This window comes from Pongo pygmaeus, chromosome 5, assembly GCF_028885625.2.
Source record: "Pongo pygmaeus isolate AG05252 chromosome 5, NHGRI_mPonPyg2-v2.0_pri, whole genome shotgun sequence".
NCBI lineage: Eukaryota > Metazoa > Chordata > Mammalia > Primates > Hominidae > Pongo > Pongo pygmaeus.
This window is the reverse complement of record NC_072378.2, coordinates 154,573,262-154,587,241: the sequence shown is the minus strand read 5'-3', so window position 1 is coordinate 154,587,241 and position 13,980 is coordinate 154,573,262. Positions and strand designations below refer to the sequence as shown.

Below are 13,980 nucleotides of genomic sequence, written 5' to 3'. Positions count from 1 at the left end.
AGCTTGTACCGTAAACACGTGTCCTTTTCACAGTCTATTTATTGCCACATTTTTCACATTTCTGTGTTTTTTTTTTGTTGTTGGTGGTGGTGACTTCACTGTTTAAAATGGTCTCAAACATAGTGTGGAAGTTCGGCTTAGTGTCCCTAAGCCAAGAAGACTGTGATGTGGCTTATGAGGAAAGTACTTGTGTTAGAGAAGCTTTGTTCAGGCATGATTTATAGTGTTGTTAACCATGAGTTCAATGTTAGTGAATCAGCTATATATTAAATAAAGCATCTTTAAACAGAAACACATATAAAACAAGGTTATGTATGCATTAGCTAATGAAAATTTTATAATCAGAGGCTCACAGGAACCTAGCCGTATATATCCCCTAGAAGCAAAGCTTCAGTATTCATGAATTCTGTAGTCATAATGACTTTATGGAACATAACTATCATGAATAATGGGAATTGACTATATTAACTTTTTATTTTTTTACTTCTTCAAATTTTACTTTCTGCATTTTTATTATAAGAGTAACCACATATTCCCTTTTTAAAGTTTGTAAACTCAGGAATATATCCATATATAGACATGTATGTGTTTGTATTTGAATTTATGATTTACTAATATGTATCTATGGTACAGATCACTTTTCATGACTCAAGTGATAAAAGCTAAATATGCATGAACAAAGTGAATTGAGAAAATTATTTAAATTAGATTTTATACTTGAATAATTTGAGGTACATCTGAATTGCTAAAAGCTTAGAATTGTACAGTATTTTGAAGATATACAGTTCTGTTGGTCAACTTTGAATGTTGGATTTCTCACCTAAACACAAAGAAATAGTTATAGTTCAAGTCTTTAAGTTTTATCAAGTGACATTTTATAAGGCCGTGAGAAAATGCATAATTTTTTTTTAACAATGGTAGCATGTATTTTGGGTTATATTGCAGGGAAATTGGTTGTAGGAGTACTTTGGAGAGGCTGTAACAAAGGATGGATTTAAGTTGATACTTGAAGAACAAGAAACATTTTGATAGGAAAAGAATGAGAGATATGTTACGGGAAAACAGAGAGAAAGAAAAATAAAGGAAACAGTATAGAAGAGATAAATATGAAGCATACTGGAAGATAGTGAAGGAATCAGGTTGGCCTAGTTTACTTAAATGTTAATTTAAATCACACTAACGGTTTTCAGTGAATATGAGTGGTTAATATTTGAATCACTTAGGACACCTACTATAAACTGAATGTGTTCCCCTCAAATTCACGTGTTGAAAACCTATTCCCCAGTATGATGGTATTTGGAGGTGGGGCCTTTGGGAGGTGATTAGGTCATGAGAGCAGAGCCGTTATGAACACTATTAATGCCCTTATGAAAGAGGCCCTAGAGAGCTTCCTTGCCTCTTTGCCTTGTGAAGACATGGGAAGATAGCTGTCTATGCAAGAGGGCCCTCAGCAAATGCAGGATCTGCTGGTGCTTTCATCATGAACTTCTCAAGCCTCCAGCACTGTAAGAGTAAATTTCTGTAGTTTGTAAGCCACCCAGGCTATGGTACTTTGTTATAGGAGCCTGAACACACGAAGACACCTACTTACATACAGTGCATAAGCTAACATATTATTTAAAACAAACAAAAAACAAACAAACAAGAATTGTACTTAACATTTTTGCCTGGACAGACATATCCAGAACAGAATGATCTCTCTCTCGTTTAAACCCATCACACACTTCATCTTATGAGAAAGCCCTATCCACTGGTTTACAAAAGTTCACTTGATTAGATTTGGTGGAACCTCTTTGCATCAGATTTGGAATACAACATCCAGGATAGGACTAATATCTAAAGGCAAATATTAAAACCATCTCCTATAAATTAAACAGGGAATGATAGAGAGAGAGAGAGAATTTTGCCCACGCTCCACCTTTGCCAATTACGCTTTTAGGTTATGCATTCCTAACCCTTAAGGAGGCAGCACATACTCTGACTCACTGTTTTTCATTCCTTGTCTTTCCCCATCTCGCACCCAGGCCCTCAGGTACACAAAAGAGCAGGACCTTTTGCTTGGGGATCCCTGTGCAGTAAGAAGATGACTTTCCCCTCCCCTTCCTGCATTTCTGCTCAAACATGTGATGCTCACCTGTGGCTTCTGTGGGGTGGGGGTGGGGGGAATGAAACATGGTGGGGTTGCACCTTTTCCCACTTAACCACTTGCCTATACTCTCGAAGCATATGAATAAAGGCTTGACTGTAACTTTCTGTTTCACTTATTGTCCTAATCATAAACACCACACCTGGCAGTTCAGAGCACTCTCACTCTTTCTCCCTTTGACAGAACTTATTTGAGCTTATATAGAATCCAAAGGGCTGTGATGGAATGGCAACCACGATTGTTTAGTTTTGTAGATGATTCCTCTTTTCCTCCAGATTGTATTGCTGGGAAAAACATGCTCTTAATAGTCATTGAAGTTGCCATAGGACATTTTAGTACTAGAAAGGGTTTAAGATTTTTTTAGTCCAATTCGCACCTTTTTACAGATAAGCAGAGTGAAGCACAAAGTGCCTTGAAGTCAAGCCACAACTGACACTTGGGGCCCTGAGCCAGGGCAAGGTTTCTCTTCCTTGCTGTTCTTCCTTTCTAAATTTATATCTGAGAAATTGATGGGGAAAGAAAAAAAGTTACCTGAGGCAAGAAAGGATGGATAAAGAAAGGAGTTGCTTGGTAAGCTCAATATATGATACTTGTTGTATATGACGTTTCCTGCATTTGATGCTTCAGCTCACTTTTGAAGACTGAAATTTTCTTGCGCTCAGTTAATCACAAGATACTCTTAACGTTACTATATAACATGAAATTAATGGAAAAGGGAGTGGTAGGTTTTTTCGTTTGTTTGTTTTCTTATACCCTTAGATAATTTGCCAGAAGGCACAGGAGGCTTTATTTCCTTTGCATGGCACAGACAATTCTGCTCCTATCACCCTGAGCTCAAAAAGAAGTAAGCTGAACCCTGGACATGACTGGTGCCCACTCTCTCCCCATTCAGCCAAACTTACCCAAAAAAGCCTTTCCTAAATCCCAAGGCAGCAACAAAAATGGAAGGAAAAGCTTAGCTTCTGAACTCTCTTGGTAGTTCTAACTGGGGCTGCCTATCAGAATTTTTCTTATGAGTTTTTGATAGTTAAGAGAAAACCTTTATTGATAGGTCTGTAAGAGCTCTATTTATTAACCAGATTTTACTGTGCTAACATATAGTCACCAATTCTAAAATAACAGGAAGGATATTCAGCAGAGTGTGAGATACGATCTTGTATGAAGGTGAACCATTTTGAAAAGTGGTTGCTTGGCAAGGAGTGGGAAACTAGAAGAGAAAACCAGGGAAGAGGAAAACGAGGCATCTTCTTGAGACGGTCACAATGTGGGCAGGGCCTTCTGACGTGCCTTGTAGTTGGCACCTCAGAATTGTACACCTGAGGAGAGAGGGGAGCAAGGGCAGCATTTGTCCACAGGCTTCAATTTTCTGGTCAAGGGAACTTCCCTGAACTTCCAAATAGTGCCTTTGTGAGTGCCAGGCTGATTCCTAGGGAGTGCAATTACTCCAATAGAGAAGCCCTAGGGCAGAAAGTAAGTGATTTCGATGCAACCAAGATGAAGTGTTACTCAGTTATGTTTGGGCAAAACTGACCGCCATACCAACAGCTGAGGTGGAAGGCGAGGCGAAGGACATGAGGTGGGCACAAGAAGGATATGAAACAATGTGAAAGCCATTGCTTTCAAATTTTGCCTGGTGGAGCCCTAGAAATTCTATGGTGGTCCCTTGGGGACAGCACTGGTGGGCGGTATCGGGGTGCAAGGTGAGCAGTGCTCTTGGTCTCAGCATGTGGTTACATCTGGACAGTTGTTCCGTGATCTGTTTTATATAATGGGTCCCAAGTTCTTGAAATAAGTGTGTACATCTAAAAACAAGTTTGAAGACTGCTGTCACAGATAATTATTTCAGTTAGATAAACATTAAACTTAGTGAGGATTAAAGACTTGGAATTCTTGTATTTTAAAATGACATGCACCATTTAGTCTTGGTATTTACCCCTAGTACTTTTTTTTTTTTCAATTTAATTTTTTTGTTTGAGTCGGAGTCCCACTGTGTTGCACAGGCTGGAGTGCAGTGGCGTGATCTCGGCTCACTGCAGCCTCTGCCTCCGGGTACAAGCAATTCTTGTGCCTCAGCCTCCCAAGTAGTTGGATTACAGGCATGCGCCACCTGGTCCGGCTAATTTTTTTATTTTTAGTAGACACAGCGTTTCACCATGTTGCCCAGGCTAGTCTCAAACTCCTGACCTCAGGTGATCTGCCTGCCTCAGCCGCCCAAAGCACTGGCATTGTAAGTAAGAGCCACAGTGCCCGACCACTACTAGTACATTTTAAAATCTCATATGGTCATATGTTATTTATCAAAATGAGCTTATTTTTTCTTGCTGCTGACCTTAAAATATCTGTTTCAACTACCGCCTTAAACGGAATCCTAGGAGAAATAATATTTTTCAACTTTTATATGTAAGAGATCCTATTAGATGTTTAAAATCTCAAAATAAATATTGTCAGCATTTATTATTTGAATACATACAGACACCAATTAATTATTTTTATTTTCTTCTTAGCAGTAGAGAAATTGTGCTTTATTTAAGTTTATTAACCGATTTATTTTTTTGCAGCAGTAGCTGAGGTTTTTTTTTGAGTATTATACCTAAATATTAGTTAAAACAATTAGCTTAGCAAAAAGCTTGCAAATAAATTTTTACAAATAATTTTTAAATTTTTACAAATAATTTTTAAGATTATTTTTAAAAATAATCTTATTTTTAAAAAAATAAGATGAGTTAAAAGTACTCAGAAGAGTTGATGGCCAGAATGTTTGTTTGTTTTCTTTTATGTTTGTTGGTTTTATTTAACATCTATTTTCTAGCATTGGCCTACTGGAACTACAACAACTTGGGGTAATTAGGGAAATTATGTGTTTAAGCTTAAACATATGATATGGTACCAATTATAAAAAGTTATGAGAACATACAAAAACATTTACTATGTGTGTGTGTTTCCATATGTTTACTATATATATATATGTGTTTCCATATGTAGTAAATATTTAAAAACATGCATGTGAATACTCACCACTAAATTTATGATAGTGGTAGTCTCAGTGAAAGGAGGGTATTGGGAGCAGAGAAGAGACTTCAACTGTTTCAGTCTGTCTGTCTCTCTCTCTCTCTCTCTCTATCTATCCATCCATCCTTTAAGAGAAGAATTGTTCTGTAATTATATATTTTTTATCTTTGGAGATGTTTCATAAAATGTCAGATAGGTCATTCTTTCAAGAAAGAAAAGAGAGAGAGAAGAATATAGGAAACTCGTTGATTGGTAATGTCATGCAAATGACACACACAGCTTACAACCAAAGAAAGTAAAAGCAATTTAGTGTGTTTAGGAGACACAGAAGAAGAGTTGTTCTCCTTTGAATTAGTTTCTATATGGAAAATAGCACTTAAAGTTCAAATTGTAACAGGTACCAGGAGCTCTCCCTTACTAAGTGAAAGCCATGCAATTAAGTTAGTATTTTTTAATGTAAGCCATTAAATTGAGAACTGAATTTTATTTAGTGTTTTTTACTTTAAATCCATCCTCTAATTAGGATATTTTGTGGGTTTTAAAAAAGTGAATTTTATTAATATTTGAGTTTCTAAATAAACTATTATCTTTTTATTTTATGAAAATTACTAATGATCATATTTAGTGACATATGCATTCAAATTGATTCAAATATATATGTGTGTTTGTGAATTTATATGTATATACACACACACATATATATCCTTATATTAGATAAAACATTATTGTTCACTAATTTGTAGCTACCCAAATCTGGATTAAGTTTAAAAGCTTATACTTCTGTTTCAATTAAGTATAACTGATCATTTTTAAATTTAAACCTGAATCAAATATTTAGTATATAGAACAAGTAGAAGCTCACAGGACTTTTTCTAAAATCAGAAATACTTGTTAGGAAGGAGAAATGACAATAACATCTTGCATGTATTTAAATGCTCTTCTCTGATAATTAGTTATATTGAGAATTTATCTAACCATATTAAGAAATAATCTTAAAAATGAAGGTACTATTACTTGGCACTCTTCATTGGAAATTTACTGGAAGGATGGTTTACACAGCCCACAGAAATCTCAAAGTTTCTAGCCCTCCACTTTTCAACAGTGTCTGTACATACCATGTTCATAGCTACATGAACAAACCTTGGAAAAAGAATCTCCCAACATAAACACATCTGGGATTATATTAGTTTTTGCAGTTATGGGTAATTCTATAGTTTGGTTCAGTTATTAAATATTTTCCCAAAAGTGAAACATCTCTGGTGGCTGTTACTTTTTGTTTTGATTTTTTTTCTTTACAGTCCTTGACGATGAAATACTATCATCCCATTTTAAGTGATTGCTACTTCTCGTAGTATTTTCATCATATTTTCTAAAATCTTTGTGGTAATTTTCATAAGGTTATTCTCCAAGCATTATTTTTCTTTAAAACCAAAAAAGCTTTCAGGTGATGGTTACTGATAACATTTTTATCACTTAACATCTGGATTTAAAATCTTTAGAACATATTACAGTTTCTCCTTTCCTCCCTTGTATTCCTTAGAGCAGCCCTGTTTAAGAATCTCATTTAAGTTATACTATTTAATAATGTTGTTGATGAGGGGATGATGATGATGGTGTTACAAACAGAACCAAAGAGTTAATCACAGCGTCCATGTTAGCAGTTATTTTTGTTGTTGTTGTTGCCATAGTCATCTGAGCCTCATAATTCACTCAATGTACTAAAACATTTTAATAAATATTACCTTAATATAATCAGAAAACTGCAGCTACTTGATCATTCAATAGCATTTGTTGAATTTTAAATAGGGAAGGAAGTGAACATCTCTCCTCAATACTTAATAGATGGAACATTATATCCAGCATTTTAGCAAGGACAATACATCCCTGAACTGATCATTTTGTAGTTTAAACACCGCAGCCTGGAGACAGTCAGTTAAATGTTCTCAGCTAAATAGACATACTTGCTTCAATCCCCAGATGCTTTCCCTGTGGCTTCATCTGTCACTAACTTGCCCATTTTTCTGTTTCACAGTCACATTCCAAGAGGGTTACCTAACCCTGCAATTAAAACCCAGCCTGCCACAGGTGGGTGTTTGGGATGACCTTTCAAATAGTACTGCATTTTGTAAGAACTTTCAGTACCAAGAATAAAGCATAATATCATGTTCTCAGTAAGATGCCCTGTCACCATGTTTCTCCAAGTCAACAAGAGGCCAGAGGTAATGCCTTTAAAACTAACTCACCCAACCAGCAACCTCTTCTACACTGGAATAAGACCAATCTGCTCATTTCACAGCCAGTTGCCACTCTATTGGCTCTCTCTGTATTGCAAAGCATAAACTAAAGGGTAGAAAAATGAGGAAGGAAAATACCAAGAAGCAATAAAAGGGAATAAAATACTATGTTTCAGATGGCAGGATTCCTAGATGCTTTGGTAATTTTTGTTTCATGCTTTTTTCCTTCAGGATTTCACACAGAATTTGGGAATAATTTGTTATTCCCAAGTTATTATTGCTGTATCAACCCACTCTGTCAACCTAATAGTCGAATTAACTCAAATCATGATTTGCCAGCACAATAAAAAAAATTACGTTAGCTAGGAGAGATTTAGTGGCACTGAATTAATGAACTATCTGTTCTTAGAGAAAATAATTTACATTTTCTGTGCCTCAGTTTATTTACTTAGCATAGATAATCTCTAGAGTCCCTTCTAGCTTGATTAGTTTATGATTCTATGAATTTCTTTTAGAAAAAATGAGAAACATATTTTCCCTTCACAAAGCAGGCCTTCAATTATAACTTTTATTGTCATAACTGCAAAATTAAACTTGGTTTTTAATCTTCAATGTGAATCATTGTATTGAATTACTTAAAGTAAATGTTTTTAAAAACGAATTCTTCCATTGATCTTCTTGCATTTTTCCTTCTGTTGTTAGCCTTCCTCTCAATAGATGGTGCTCTTTTCTTACAGACAATACTTATCTTATTCCTCATCAAAAGATCAGGGAAATTAGCTTTACTCTTTAAAAATCATTAATTAAAGAAATCAGACAGAGGAGTAGAAAGAATTGCTTATAAGCAATTTGCAGCACCTGGGTAATGAAAGCATACTGGAGAGAGCAATTGTTAAATGATTTAAGAGCTCCACTGAAACCTGCAATACTTGCTGAATAGGTGAAACAAATATTGTAACTAAATATGAAAATGCCATGTTCCCTACATACACATACCCCTGGTTAAAAAAAAAAAACCCTCGAATTAGGAGCTATTTTAAAGTGTTAAAATATCTTCTTTAACAAAAACAGATATATGGCATTTCACATTCACATGTAGTATTTGAATATACACATCAACACCAACACAATCAATATCAATCTCAATCAATATTGGGAGCTTCCACACTCTGCCAAATATACCTGGAACATCTGGGTAAACAGAAAGTGGACCACAACTCTTTTGAATTAATTTTACTTGATAAGAACACTTTGTTTAGAGCACCCATCACAACTTCCTGTATAAGAGTTTGTGCAGTTTCTAATGTGGAATTATGATGCTTTTGTTGACTCCTAATTAGCTCCAACTTGTGGAGGAATTGAAATGCAGCCATGCCCTGCGGTTCTCCTGAACCAACCTACCTATTCCAGATGCAGTTTGTGACTTAGGCGATCTGAAGCTACTAACGGCAAACTGGTCTAGGCAACACATTTGTCATGTTTGTTATAACAGAGGAAAACTACCATGGAGGGATGCTAGGAAAACTTCCTCTACCTAGTGTTGCCTCAGGATGAAAGGAAGAGTTGGGTGAGGGCTGCTATGGCAGGGAAGAAGAAAGGGTGGGGTTGTGGTACAGGGAAGTACTAAGCCAGCAGGAGTAGGAAAGTTGCCAAGGTCCATCTCAAAACAATTGAGAAGACTTGAGACTGCTCCCCCCGCCACACACACACACACATAACGGCCCCAACCAAATTTGGGAAAGCTAACTAGAATTTCTCTCCCATTATTCACAACTTGCTCTTTCCATAGCTCCTGCAGAGGGACTGAGTGTAGGACTCTGCCAAGAGCCCTCTTTGCTCAGTATAAGGAAGAGCTCCAAGTCTATGCTATAGCTTCCCCCCGCCCCCCACCCCTAGACCTTTGTAGCTTTTACCAAAGCAACTTCTCTGCTCCTGAAATTTTGAATTCTTTCTTTATCAATTGAGGAAAAAATAGAAAAGTCGGTTTTCTCACAGAAATAACAATCACTGTCCGTGGTCGCCTCCAGAGTCCCCCCAGTTTACCTCCCCTCTTTCATCCTCCCGCCCAACATTGAGCCTTGGGAGTTAGGTGTCTCTTTGTACCCCCTTAAGCCGCTGAACCCTCCGCTCGGAGCCCTGGCGCCTTCCTTACCTGACAATCACATACATGACCAGGAAGTTTCCGAAGAGCCCCACCACGCACACGATGGAGTAGAGGGCCATGATCGTGATGGCCGTGATCATGGAGGGACTGCCGGTCGGAGGGCACAGGCTGTCTCTCCCGCCCAGGTCGGTGCGGTTCGGACCGCATGGGTCGGACAGGTTGCCATCTAAGTGGGACAAGTTGACCCAGGAACCGGGGCTGGGTGCTGGGGAGCAACTTGAGTGCGCCGAGGCATCAGTGCAATTGCTGGCGTTCGTGGGGACAGTGCTGCTGTCCATGGTACTGACGGCCGGCCGGGCACCGCTGTGCGAGGTAGCCAGGAGCACCGAGACTTTTCGGGTTCCAAGCGCCTCAGCCGCTTCCTTTCGCCGCTGCCACAGTTCCTGCTATTTCTTACAGAAACCAGTCCTGGCTGAGACAGAGAGGAGCGCCAGGCGGAGGGGACCGAGCTGAGCATCTGACATTCTCCTCTGCCTGTAGCCCCCCTCCCACCTTGGTAGTTCACAGAGGCTCATCCCCTGCCCCGCACCGCTGCGGGAGGGGAGGGTGGGCCATGCGGGATTCGGAGGCTGGAAGGGAGGGAGGAGGGAAAAGGGGTGGATTTTGCGCAAAGCGATCCAAGGAGTAGGTCTCTTCACTGGGCACTCTTCTGTGCAAACACATCTAAGGGAGGGAGATGGAGAGAAGGGTTGGGGAGAGAGAGAGTTAGTCTTTGGCAGCAGTAAAAAATAAGAAAGGGGGCTAACATCACTCAATTTTCCAGCGCCTTTTTCTCCTTAAAATCTGGCAGAGAATACATTGGCTTGATGAAACCCTAACAGCCCTAAAACCCCAATGCTCTTCCATCCCTACTGCCAATTTTGATTATTTAGGAACGGGGGACACACAATCTTCTTTTGCAGTCCTTGTTGCCTCCGTTGCCAACATCTAAGAAAAGGTAATAATGTTTCTCCAATTTGCTTCCCTACAAACCTGTTGGGAACAACAGCGATCCTTTATTTTCTGAAAAAGAAATGAGAAACAAATAAACTTTTGTGCAGAAAACTTGTTCCTCATTTTCCCCAATTTCTCTTAGGGTGAAGCTCTGTTTGCCTCTGATTTTGTTTCAGTGGGGAACAGGTATAAGAAGTGGTTACAGAATTCAGAAGGTTGTGGCATCCAGTAAAGCCAACTAAAGATAACGTTGATCTTTCACATCTTAAATCTCATAGACCTGTTTGGAATTATTTATCCTTTTTATCTGAAGACTTCCTCAATAGACATATGCTTCTGAGAAGAAGGTTGTTAAAACCAAACAAAATTTGCACTCAGTCTGTTTTCTAGTGTGAAAATTCTAGGAAAAGCCACATAATATATGGAATTAGAGTGACCTACAACAAGATCCTTGAGAAACACGGATACATTTTTGAATTTTATACCTTACTTCTAAGTCCACAAGTGCTTCTATTTTAGAAATAAATTTGTAAATACCAAGAGTAAGTTCTTGGTCTTTTTTTTTTTCCTAAAGTTAACACCAATTCTGAAGTAATTCTCATTTCTGTACATGTATATATTTGTGCATGTATGTATCTTTTAACCATAAACATTGAAAATACATGTCCCCAGTTGGTCTTGAAAAATTAACTGCAATCTCAGGGAGCAGGGAGGGAAGATCTTGAAAGGAACATTTAATTCCGATATTGTTTTTAGGCATTTAACATAGAAACAGATAACTCATAGGTAAACTCTATTAATCATAGGCTATTTTGCCAATGTTCAGTATTATTTTTATCCTCTTACATTAAAGCATATAATTTACACAATAAAATGTTACAGAGATTTCCTAGAGACTAACAAAAATACCTTAAAACATATTCTTCCATGAACTAATGTAACAATTCTCTTATATTGAGCTGAAATCTGTCTGCCTGCATTCAGTTCCTTTGTGCTTAGTTCATGTGGAAGACAAGACACAGTGTGATAATTACTGACCTTGGAGTCAAATCATTTTATAAATCAGCTCTGTAACTTTGCAGCTGTATAAGTTTGGACATGCTACTTTACCCTACAGGATGACAGTCTTCTCATTACTTAAAAAAAGACAAGGGTAGGCTAGTAATATTCACCTCATATGTCTGCTAGCAGGATTAAATGAGTATACATTGCAATAGTAATTGCTTAATAAGTGATAACTCCTTACCATTATATTTCATATATTTGAAATCAACTGAGTACTCTCATTTGCAAGTTAAACATTAGCATCATTCAGTTCTTTCTTATAAGATGTAGTTCTGAGTCCTTTCAGTGGCCTTGCTGTTCGTCTATTCTCATTATAGTTTGTCTATCTGCTCTGAAACTACAGTTCCAGTGTTAAAAATAATGACTTAAGTTTGCCCTGACCAAAAAACAAACAACAACAAAAAAAGAAACTAAGCCAGATTATAAACTTTATCTTTCTACCAGTACAACGAAAGTCCCATTTGTTTTTAGTTTTATTTTTTGGTCACGTTGTTCTCTTGACTCTCCTTAGGTTTACCAATGACAAAATTTCCTAAACACAATTCAAGTCAATTCCACAAATACTAAAGATCTGCTTTGGACCAGGTGCTGTGATAGGAGCTGGAGTTTAAAAAGATGGATACAATTGTTTTTGATTACGGAAACTTTCTTCTTATGCCTGGTGAATCATATGTTTCATCTCCTATAAATTTATAGTTGCTTTGGAGGGAGCTCAGTACGACACTATAGATTTTTTTACTTTTAAGTTACATCTTGTTAGATCCAGTTCATGATTCTTATCTACCATGATCTTTTGGAATGGTGATTCTGTCATCTTTTGTATGCATTTTTTAATATACTTTATTTACTCTCCGAGCTTTGTACTCTGTAATAAGGTTCCTAAGGGAGGTCTGCTCACTAACACAGTACTTAATACATAGTGGACTCCCTCCCTCACTCTCTGTGTTTCTTTCTATATTAAATATACATGAATATGCATGTGCATAATATTTGAATTCAGTTGAAAAAATGATTAGCATATATTTTATGCCATTATACCCGATAATGGCATAAAATATATGCAATCTGGGTGATAAATAAAATAACATAAAATAAAAATAAAATAATCTGGGTTTTTTTTAATGACACAGTTTGAAAATAAAACATCTTTATGGGAAAACCTTAATGAAGACATTTTGTCCTTTTTGACTCAATATAGTCTGTCAACTAACCAGGACTTAAATGTATAGACTCATGGACTAGCCATATGCCTTTTCTTCTAGAATTACAGGCAAAGAGCAACCCCATTCCCATTGCCCTTTTCTAGAAACAGTTTTTTTTATTCTGTTTTATAGAAAAATGCAATTGCTCTCTAGAGCAGGACTTGAACTTTGTGCTTCATATTCTCAGCTGAGATTGATTTTTTCGTTTTCTATTGGTCTTTATCATCTTTCACTGAGGGTAGTTATTATCCTTCTGTTTTGAATATAGAATATTCTGGTTATCATTGCATGTCCTTCCTTAAGTTGTTTAACATTTATATCTTGGTATCTTCCACCCATTTAATATACAATTCAGGAAGCTGCAGAACAAATTTAATTTTCTTTCAGATATATTGACGGCCTTGAGAAACCTAGAGAAAAACAGTTCCAGAAATAATAAATTAATACCACCTATAAATTTATACATGTAGTATAAAAGCACCTCAATTTCAAGCTTTTGTTATTTCAGAGTTTCCCTATGCTATATTCCCCGTTTTCTCCATAATTGTTCATTTCCTACTCAATTGGTCTGAAGTCTGTTGTGAAAGTTCAAGTCTCTCATAAAAGGGATGGACTGCTAATAAATGAGTCAATTTATTACAAACATAATTATTTTATACAATATTGATCCCAAACATATCTTTTATTTCATTGAGCCTTAATATGTAATTTGTACAACAGAAATATCTGTCTTTTTGTTGATGCTTCTTGCTTAGCCCAGGCTTTCTATTCGAAGCAAGAATAATTTATTATCTATCCATTTAGATTTAACATTGCTATAAAACCCATATCATGCAACATTTTTCACAAAAATTATTTGTTTCAAAGCAATGTATTTATTCATAGCATGGATGAATCCCAGGAAAGTGCTAAAAGTCACTTCTCTTCTTTGAATATCAACATCTATTGGCTTAGTTATTCATAGAATTGCCATCATCCTACACTTACTTTAATAGCTTAGTCCTGATTCTGTTGAGAGTGGCTGTTAATGGAACACATGATTAATGGCTATTAATGAGGAACACAAACATAAATACTATGCAGGAAACAATTACAGTGGTTTGAAGCTCAGAAAAATTGACATCAGAAAAATTGGACATCCAAGTTTTCATTGGAGGAACATTTTATGTATTTGTTTATAGATATTTTTTATGTTATCTAACATTTAAATGTGCATAGCTAATGAGA

At 36.8% G+C, this 13,980-nt stretch overlaps 1 protein-coding gene across 6 annotated transcripts in view; it reads right to left on the bottom strand.

Annotated features, from left to right (window-relative positions):
- OPRM1 (opioid receptor mu 1) overlaps positions 1-10,137 on the bottom strand; it is an 82,096-nt gene extending 71,959 nt beyond the window's left edge. For 4 of the 6 annotated variants that reach the window (XM_054490552.2, XM_054490558.2, XM_054490557.2 and 1 more), the window contains exon 1: positions 9,542-10,019. In XM_054490552.2, coding sequence (XP_054346527.2) covers positions 9,542-9,831 — 290 coding nt within the window. In that variant the 5' untranslated portion in view covers positions 9,832-10,019. Of the gene's footprint in view, positions 1-9,541 lie in introns of all 6 variants that reach the window. The other 2 variants (XM_054490553.2, XM_054490555.2) reach the window with 2 other exon arrangements.
- Between the last annotated feature and the right edge of the window lie 3,843 nt (positions 10,138-13,980).